The sequence below is a fragment of the Lagopus leucura genome, unplaced genomic scaffold (assembly GCF_019238085.1).
Source record: "Lagopus leucura isolate 7727_CA_CO unplaced genomic scaffold, USGS_WTPT01 177-6_obj-0_obj, whole genome shotgun sequence".
Lineage (NCBI taxonomy): Eukaryota > Metazoa > Chordata > Aves > Galliformes > Phasianidae > Lagopus > Lagopus leucura.
In genome coordinates this window covers 14,142-24,047 of record NW_024962992.1, presented here as the reverse complement: position 1 = coordinate 24,047, position 9,906 = coordinate 14,142, and the positions used below count along the sequence as shown (strand labels likewise).

General features: G+C 55.1%; 1 protein-coding gene across 1 annotated transcript in view; it reads left to right on the top strand.

Annotated features, from left to right (window-relative positions):
- The first annotated feature begins 9,485 nt into the window (after positions 1-9,485).
- LOC122190922 (rho guanine nucleotide exchange factor 17-like) overlaps positions 9,486-9,906 on the top strand; it is a 14,510-nt gene continuing 14,089 nt past the window's right edge. Inside the window, exon 1 of the mRNA XM_042891070.1 lies at positions 9,486-9,638. Within this exon, the coding sequence (XP_042747004.1) occupies positions 9,486-9,638 (153 nt within the window). The remainder of the gene's footprint in view (positions 9,639-9,906) is intronic.

Here is a 9,906-nt window from a genome sequence, read left to right as displayed (position 1 = left end):
TCCATCCATCCATCCATCCATCCATCCATCCATCCATCCATCTCCACCCACCCACCTCCAGCACCCGCTCCAAGGCCCGCTGGCCCCACGGATTTGCCTTGCAGAGCATACCTGGTCCATCTTCCAGAACATCTGATCCTGAAGGCATCAAGTCCACCCTTGCACATCCCAAACACACTGACCTGAGGGCGCTGTGATTTTCACCGTGGTTCTTCCAGGCCAGGATGTGTCCAGAGGGGAGCACTGGCCGCTTCCACCCCCTCTCCCCATGCGGCTCTTTTTAAAGCTCTGATGTTTGGTCCCGGTGGGGCTGTTTCTCCAGGCTCTCTCGGTTTCCATGGCGAGGATGGGTGAGGAATTTCAAAGGGAAAGGCTCCAGTAAATGAACTCTCTCTATAAATAGCGTGTTTGCTTTTCGGTCTTTGGGAACTGCGGGCTGGCCAATAGGAGGGAGAGCGAAAATCAGCATCTGGGTAAAAATATTCCAGCAACTCGAGCTTCTTGCAAACTCCTGTTGGTCTGCGCTGGAGGAGAGGGTCCAGAGCTGCTCATCTTCAGGCTCCAGCCCCAGACTCCCAGCCCCTGCCCACAGCAACCACTGGGACCAGTTGTTCCGTGGTAGTGGCTGTGGCCATGGCTAACTCTGAGCCGTTTCCTCCCCAGCTGCCTTATACTGATAGGCACACTTAAGTATGCCTATAATCCCTACAATTTGAAAGCTGGGGGTGCCAGTGAGTGCACCAGGCTGGTGACACCACTCCATCCTAACATGTCCCTTATCCCCTGTGTATTGGTTCTTGTCCCTTTTCGAGAGCCAGGAGTGTGTGTATGTCACCAGTCATCTCACTGGTGACAACAGGACTACCAATGGACCCCACAAGGGCTTTGCATCTTCCTTTTTGGGGAACCAGAGGTGATTAACCAACCAATCAAGGCCATCAATGGACCCCACAGGAACTTGGCACCGGGACAGGGATGTGCTGGGAGGAGGGACATCTGAGATGCTGCGCGGTGACATCACTCATTGAGTGCCTTCTGGAGGACCCACGGGACCCAAATGGGAGGATGGCAGTGGTACCTACGTGGGGACATCAGCACTGCACGAGCAGGACTGGTTAATATTTCCCTGGCAGGGCGGCAGTGTTGCTATTTGTGACCGCACGTTCCCTGGCCCGCTGGTACTCTCCAAAGAAAACAAGCAGGGAGTTGTTTGCATGGGAAGATTGGCATCTCCCAGCCTGGGATATGGTTTCCTGCTTTTTTTAGCTGGGGTAGCAGGAGACTCGCCGGCTTGCCCTGATTTGGCATACTTCTCCTTTCTTTTTTTACGGGTTTTATCCTGACCCCACGGCAGAAATCCTGTCGCTATCGGTAGCGGAGCGCACCGCAGGAGCTGGTGCTGCACGGGGACATTCAACATTGCTTTTCCATCTCACTTCTGGTTGTCCAAAGCCCCGCTGCAATGGGATACAGATGGCTCAGAGCTTCGGTCACCAGAGACGGGGGTCACCCCTCTGCCACCCGCACCCGCCGCAGGTCAGTAGGTGCCAAAATGCCCATTTCTAGCCTCAGTGTGACAGGGATGCTATGGGGAAGGTGTTGCCTCTCCTTGACGTGATGCGCCATGGGCGTTTCTGTGACCCCCCCCCCCCAGGTTGCTCCCTGCTGCCCTGTCTGTGGCCATACTGGGTGAGGGGACCTGCTGTAGAGCTGGGATGGCTGTGCCCCACCACTGTGGGGCTTCTCCTGGTGATTTCCAAGGGCATAGTCAGGGCAGGGTGGCCATGCATAAGGCTGGGATAGGGGCATGGCATGATCTCCTTGGGGCTCCAGGGTGCCCATTACCTCCTGGGTGTCCCAGGTGTCTTCATGGGTGTCCATGGAAGTCTTGGGTGTCAGCTCCTTGGTGACCTTGAGCTCCTGGATGGCTCTTGGGTGTCCATCAGTTCCTGGGTTCTAATGGATTCCTGGGTGCTCTTGGACTCCTGGGTGCCCACTAGCTCCTGCGTGCCTAAGGGATTCCTGGTATCCCTTTTCTTCTGGATTCCTCCTGGCTCCTGGGTGCCCATAAGTTTCTGGTGTCTGTTGACTCTGGCTGCCTGTTGGCTCTTGGTGTCCATGAGCTCCTGGGTGGGTCTTCAGTATCTGTCAGTTAGTTCCTGGGTTCTCATGGACTCTTTGGTGGCTCCTGGGTGTCCGTGAGCTCCTGGTGTCCTTTGGCTCCTGGATGGTTCTTGGCTCTTGGGTGTCTCTAAGCTTGTGCGTACCCATGAACTTCTTGGGTGACTCCTGGGTGCCCATCAACTCCTCAGTGTCACCAGCTCCATCCCAACAGCTCCAGGGTGCACCAGATTGCCTCTATTGTCCTCTATTGTCACTGTCACCTGATGCCCATCACTACCTGTGTGTGTGTGAGCTCCTAGGTGTCAACTCTTGAGTAGTCATCAACTCTTGGGTGTCTTTTAGGTCTTGGGTGCCTGTAGTTCCTTGCTCTGGATTTCGGAGTTCCCATGGAGCCTTTGAATCCCTTTGGGTCTTGGGTGCCCATTAGCATCAAGGTGCATGTGGATTCCTGGGGCCCATGAACCCCTGGGGGTCTCTGGATTGCCGGTGTCCACCATCTCATGGTACTCATCGCCCCCTGGGTGCCACCAGACCCTCCTGGATATCCCACTTTTGCTTGCCCCCTCCTCTCCCATGCCCCATAGGACCAGGCACCCAACCACCTCCTGCTCACGTGTGTCAACACTAAGAGCCAGGGACAGGACCTGTGGATGTCCGGTGGGATTACACCAGGGCAAGGATGGGAGATGCTTGCGTGGTCCCAGGACTGGGTGAGCCCTCACTGGACACCGTTTGTGGGTTGGATGCTGGTTGTGGTCTGACCTAAGCATGTGGAAAGCAGTGCTCTCAGGCTCCGGCCTGCGTGACTAAAACTTGAGCAAAAAAAAAAAAGCCAAACCAAAACAAAACAACAACTTTCCATATTTGGTGAAAGCTGCTCTGGGGCCCGGCAGCCCACATCCCCAACGGCAAGCTTAACCTATTCTGGGTGCAGTGAGTTTTGTAAGGGCTCGGCGTGAGCAAGGGAAGAGTGCTGGGGGTGTGAATAGGGACAGGCTTTGCGGGAGCACGGCGTGGGGAGGATGCTCAGGTTTGGAGATGGAACAATGTGCTGGAATGCCTAAATGGTGATGGTGGTACTGCTGGAGGAGGAGGGGAACCCCTCGCAGAGCCCTCCTGGTGCAACCTGTGGCCTTGATTTCAATTAAAACCACGTGGGCAGAGCCCTGCTGTCCCGCTGCATGCTTGGCTGATGAGTTTTTGCCTCTCCGGGAAATGAGCCTCCCTCCTGCCCTGTCCCCATCACAGCCGTGTGCCTGGCAGTGCTGCTCACTGGGATGGCATGGGGTGCCCGGCACCCGTCCTCACATCCTGGAAACATTGCTTCATCTGATCTTTTTTTTTTTTTTTTAATTTAATTAAAAGCAAAAAACAAACAAACAAAAAAAGCCAAAATCTGGCTTTTTTTCTCACACTTTAAAAGCAGAATTGCAGCCAGGCCGTGTTCCTCCTGGGATGAATCACCGCAGCTGAGCAGTCAAAGAAGGGAAAGATGAGATGAGCCACCCCTCCCCTCCTCCTCCATCCCTCCTCCATCCCTCCTCCATCCCTCCTCCTTCTCCTGGACATTGGCTTTCTCCATGGGAGCATCCCAGCACCAAAGCGGCGCTCCTCGGAGCCTGGGAAAAAGCACAGCTGAGGCAAAAGCAAACATCTCCATCCCGAGGGCTGAGAATAAACACCGGGGTATTATTAGTAACCGGAGCAGAGCTGAAGCAGGACTGCTGATTTATGCTCGTTTTTCCTTTAAAGAAGTTACGCTCTGGAGAGGGGTTGGGATGGATCTCACCCGTGGGAGAACAGCAAGCGGCCAGCCGGATGGATGGATGGATGGATGGATGGATGGATGGCCACCAGCATCCTTCCTTGGCACAGCCCCTCTTCTGCTGTTTTTTGACAGGAAAACACACCATGCATGAGTGGTGGAGATCAGTACCCAGGAATGGAAGTGATCTGTACCAGGCACAGCAGAGATTGGTACCCAGGGATGGATGTATCAGGGCCAGGGATGGTGGGCATTGATGTCCGGGGATGGAATTGGCCAGTACAGGAAGGTGGTGGTGAATGGCACCCAGGGGTGGAGGTGGCCAGTGCCATGGATGCTGGAGATTGACAGGAATGGAGGTGACCAATACCAGGAATGGTGGAGATCAGCACCCAGGGACGGATGTATCAGGACCAGGGATGGTAGAGATTGGTATTCAGGCATGGAGATGGCCAGTGCCATGGATAGTGGAGATTCCCAGGAATGGAGATGGCCGATACCAAGAATGGTGGAGGTTGGCACCAAAGGATGGATGTATCAGGACCAGGAATGGTAGCAATTGGCACCTGGGAAAGGAGGTGGCCGGTACTATGGATTGTGGGAGATTGGTGCCCAAGGATGAAAATGGCCAGTTTCAGGGATGTTGGAGATGGATGCTGCAAAAAGATGGCTGTTCCCAGCTCCGTCCTCAGGCCAGAGGCAGCCACGCTGGGACGGCTTGCAGGCAGACAGACTTCAGGGCACTGGGGACGAGTAACGTGGGAGGGGAGCCAAGAGCCGCACGCCGCCGCTGCCGGTGGGAAATTCATCCCAAGGCAAAGGGCCAGCGGAGGGCTGGGCTGGGTGGATGGGCTTGCCTTGAAAGCTATACGAACTCCAATCAAACCTTCTGGTTAAAAGAGGAGGGAACGTGATTTTTCCGAGTGATTTTTCCTGCCAGAAACCGAGCAATTGAGGAAATACGGAATTGGACGCAATAGCATCATCCGAGCTATTTAGGTTTCACGTCAGCCACATCACTGCGAACCGCCAGCCCTATAAACGGCTCATTTCATTAACCTCAAACTTTCCTCCAGAAACCCCTCCTCTGGCCCTCGAGTCATCCTGAGAAAGCGCAGGGAGAAAGGAGCGCTCGGCTGGGAAAGCAGTGAGGGGTCAGAGTGCGGCTTGGGATAGGGATGACTGTGTCACGTTCCCAGTGGTGGTTGAAGTTCCCCAAAGGTAACAAACGCTCTGTTATCTGGTGTGTAGATTTGTAGATTTGGGGTCATTTTGCCCCAAAATGGGGGCTCCTTGTGTGCAGAGGATGTGGCATCTTGCAGTGCACGAGCAAGCTTACCGTGCCGGGGAGATGCCACCAGAAAACCAATTATTTAGGTGGAAATGGCTCTGCCTTCTTTCTGTGCCCTTTTCTCCATGTTTTGGGACAAATAAAGCATTAAAGCTGTTAATCTAGACCTACAGATTGGACATCCCACGCACTACTTCCTCCCCAGGGCAGGAGACTGTCCCCAGAGGCAGTGGTTCTTATTGTATCCCAGCTCCCTCTAGTGGGATCTGCCCTGGGGAGAATGGAATTCCCAGTTCCTATCCCAGTTCCCATCCCAGTTCCCACCAGTTCCTTGCAAAGTGGGACTCGGGAGGAGGAGAGACACTAAGATGGGTTCAGCTTGGCTCTGGTTTTGCTTTTCCTTCAAGCATTCCCACATTATTTGCGGAACGTCAGGAGCTGGTGGCTGGGGACAAGCTGTAAACGAGGAAAGCAACTTGTGTGTGCGTGCCTGGTTTTATTCTTTCAATTTTGGCACATGTTGAGGGGGTGGGAAGAAAGCCGCAACTCTCCATGCAGGGCTTGCTCCTCCTGCAGGACGAGCTTCAGAGCAGCAAACCCTGCCCCAAAAATGATCCAAAATGCTCCTGTTTCACCTGAAGCAGGGCTAAAGCAGGTAAAGAGCAGGGTGCAAAGGCAGTGATCACTGCACTGCTGACACTCACCCTCATGTCCCAGTTCCTGCTGGCAGCGGGGCTGTGACATGCATTGATATGTGCACAGTCTCAGCCTTAGGGGGAGACTGAAGTCAGATTGACACAATGGGGACCATTTCCAGTCCCTATACAACCCTATGCAGCTCCCTCTCTCCTAAAAGCTAAATAGATTTTGGAGGACTTTCTTGCATATTTTGCAGTGTAAAGATCCCGACGATGCCCATGCTCACAGCGTCCATTGCTTCACCGTGGTGCCCAGCTCTACATTTATATCAGTTTTTGGAAATTGGTGCTCTGGGGATGAATTAAAGCTTGGAGATCAATGGGGACGTGGCTGTTGCTGGCCAAGGTTGTGCTGCTTTAAAGGGATCTCTTCTGTGCCAGAAGGCACTGTGTCTGCTGGGTGTGGGGTGATGCTCGCAGGGCCCCGCTGCTCTGAGCTGTGGACCCATTTGAGCCCCATTGCATGACAGTGGAGCAGAGCAGCTAAGTGAGCTTCTGGGCTCTGGGATTCTGCTCCTGCGGTGCCAGGGTTGGGATTGCCATTGCAGGAGAGGAAAAGGAAAAGCCAAGGGGGGAAGCCAGTAGTTTTCCCCGGTGTGATTTGGGGTTGAGGGGATGGGGAACCCGTGGATCGATGGCATTGGGCGCCGAAATTACAAACAAAGCTCATCCGAGAGGAAGTCTCAAGGTGTTTACAAAGAGCCTCTCTAAAAATAGCTGGCTCATATTTTAGCCCTCCCTAAAAATAGGCTGTGCTGCTCGAGTGGCCCAAACACTCCCAGGAATTTCCTGTGGGCTGCGGGCCGCGCGCAGGGGGGTCCAGGCTGGGCAGTGGCACGTCAGCTTTTCCTCCCCTTCCAACAGTGAGAAAAGCTTTGGGTGCTGTAGGGTTCAGCCCTGCTGCCTCACTCAGCCTTTTTCTCCATCCCTCCTCCCTCTTTTTCAAGCTCTCAGGGCGCTGCCGTGGGAGCTCAACCCTAACAGTAGACGCTGGAGAATCCACTTGCGGCGCCGCCGTGGGAAGGGGTTGAATAAAGGAATGGGGGTGGATGGGAATGGGGACTGCTTTAGGGATATGGGAACGCCCTTCTGCACGGGGAGAGGGATGAAGCTCCTCCCTGGGCATGGTGGGGGCTGGTGAGTCTGGAAAGGAAACCAAAAGGGGTCTAACATCGAAGCCTCAGTTGGTGAGAGGTTGCAGCCCACCTGGGTCCAGAGTTGCAGCCGAAGTGAGCCCAGGATTGCAACCCTGATGGGTCCAACACTGCAGCCCAGATGAGTCCAGGACTGCAGCAGAGATTGCACTTGCAATGGATCCAGGATTGCAACCCCAGTGGATCCCAGAATACAACCCATGCAACTTTGGTTGGTCCAGGATTGCAACCCAGATGGATCTAGGATTGCAATCTCATTGAGTCCAGCATTGCAACTGCAGTGGGTCTGGGATTGCAATCCCAATGGGTTCAGGCCCAATGGGTCTGGGATTGGAGTCCCAATGGGTTCAGCACTGCAACCCCAATGGGTCTGAGATTCCAATCCCAATGGGTTCAGCATTGCAGCCCCACTGGGTCTGGGATTGGAGTCCCAGTGGGTTCAGCATTGCAGCCCCAATGGGTCTGAGATTCCAATCCCAATGGATTCAGCATTGCAGCCCCACTGGGTCTGGGATTGCAATCCAATGGGTCCAAGATTGCAGCCCAAATGGGTCCAACTTTGCAACCCAGATGAGCTCAGGATTGCACCCCACTGTGTCTGGAATTGCAGCTAAAATGGATCTGAGATTGCAGCCCCAATAGATCCAGAATTACAACCTAGATGGGTCCAATATTACAACCCAAATGGGTCCAATATTACAAGCCAAGTGAGTCCAAGATGGCAACCCCAGTGTGTCTGGGATTACAGTCCAAATAGGTCTGGGATTGGAACAGAAATTGATCCAAGTCTGCAACACAAAGGAGCCCAGGGTTGCAAGCCCAGTGGGCCTAGGATTGCAATTAAAATGGATCCAAGATTGCATCTCATTTGGGTCCAAAAATATCAACCCAGTTGATTCCAGGATTGCAGCCATCAGGCCAGGACTGAGTCCTCAGTAGGTGTAGGATTGCAGCTAAAATGGGTCCAAAATTGTATCCCATTTAGGTGCAGGATTATAGTCTAAAAGAGTTCAGGAATGCAACAGAAATGTGTCCAGGATTGCAAACCCAATGAGTCTGAGACTGTAATTCAAATGAGCCCAGGTTTGCAGCCCAGGTGGGTTTGGGATTGCAATGAAAAGAGGCCAAGATTGCAACCCAGTTGGGTTGGACTGCAGTCCAAAGAGGTCCAGGATTGCAAACGCAGTGGATCTGTGATTGCAAATGAAATGGATCTGAGATTGGAACCCAAATAGATCCAGGATTTTAACTGGAATAGATCTGGGATTGCAGCCCAGAGGGGTCCAAAATTATAATCTCAGTGTGTCTGCGACTCCAACAGAAATGGGTCCAGGATTGCGATCCAGATGATTTCAATCCAAATTGGCCCTGACTGCAACCAAGCCGAGCCCTCGCTGAGCAGGATGCTGCAGAACCATTAACGAGGGCTTTGCAGAGAGCCTCATTACCCCTAATGCAATTAGCCCTATGCAGCCTACGCCAGGTCCCTCCTCCCCAATCACAGCGATGGGGAGGGTTTAAAGCTGTTGGCACGTCTGCGTTCAGCCCGCATTACATGCACTGAGCTGCCCGTCCTCTGCGTTGCACCCCAGGGAGAGCTGCTCGTCCTCCTCGGCGCTGAGAGGAAATTGCCTGTCTGCAACAGTAGGGTGCAGCCCTGCTGCATGCCGTTGCTGGGGAAACGGACAAGCGGCTAATTAGATTTTCATTAACGAAGCAGGAGGGAAGCGCTGCACGAAGAGGCGGGGACAGTGAGGGGGGGGGGGGGGGCTAAAGGGGGGGATTTTTTTTTTTTTTGGGGGGGGGGGGGTCCTGCTCTGTGCCTCAGTTTCCCCAGCTCCTACAAGACGGGGAAGGTTTGCTCCGTGCCTCAGTTTCCCTCTTTTAAAAACCAGACCCTGGAAATCACGGATGCTCTTTGAGAGAAGGATGCGCCGAACCCTAACGCAGGGAATACGTTTGGAGGCACTGTGACCCCCCCCAGCGCTGAGCAAAGTGGGAAAACGCATCAGCCGGCTCCAAACCACCCCTTTCACCCCCACAAAACAGCCCCCTCTGCCAGGAGCTGATGGCCGCAGCCCCCCTCCCTGCAGCATCACCCAGCCCTGCGCCGTGCGTGCGTGGGCACGGCCGCACCGCCGCGCTCAGCCCCGCTCCCATCTCTCTCCACCCCGGTGCCCGTGGGCGCCTCCCGGGGCCGGGGCCACGCGCATCCCCGGACGCACGCACGCAGACGCACGCAGCTTACGACCGCTCTGCAGGAGGGCTCTGTCGGTGTTATCATTTTATACGGCTGGCTCTTAACAGCTCCCTCTCTTCTATCTCCCTCCGCGCCGCTGCGGCGGTTTTTTCTTTACCAAACCGGGGGGGGCGGGGGCCCCCCCGCGGGGGAGAGGTTGAGCTTTTTCTCCTTCCCGTTGGGCCGCGTGGGACGGACCGAGCCCGGGACCCGCATGCTGCAGATGGTGAGGACGTTGGCGCAGTTCACCATCGCGCTGGAGGACATGAGAGACATCGGGGACGGCATCGATGCTGCCTTCACCGCCGCCTCCGGGCTCGGGGGGGCCGCCGAGGAGCTGCCGGAGAAGGGTCGCGGTGCCCCCGAGGTGACGCGGAGGAAGGGGGACCCCCTCCCCGCCGTGGGAGCAGGGACTGGGGGGGGGGGACACTGCTGGGGGTGGGCGAGGGGGGGACGGCTGCGTCACGGTGGGACACGTGTGCCGAGCGGGGTCTGGAGCGCCGTCGCCGTGGCAACCGAGCATCCATCTTCATCCCGTGCTGCATCTGCTTCCATGGCTGCAGCCTCAGCCTCTGTCCTCATCCTCATCCGCGCCTTCATCCTCATCATAGTCATCTTGTGCCTTCATCCTCATC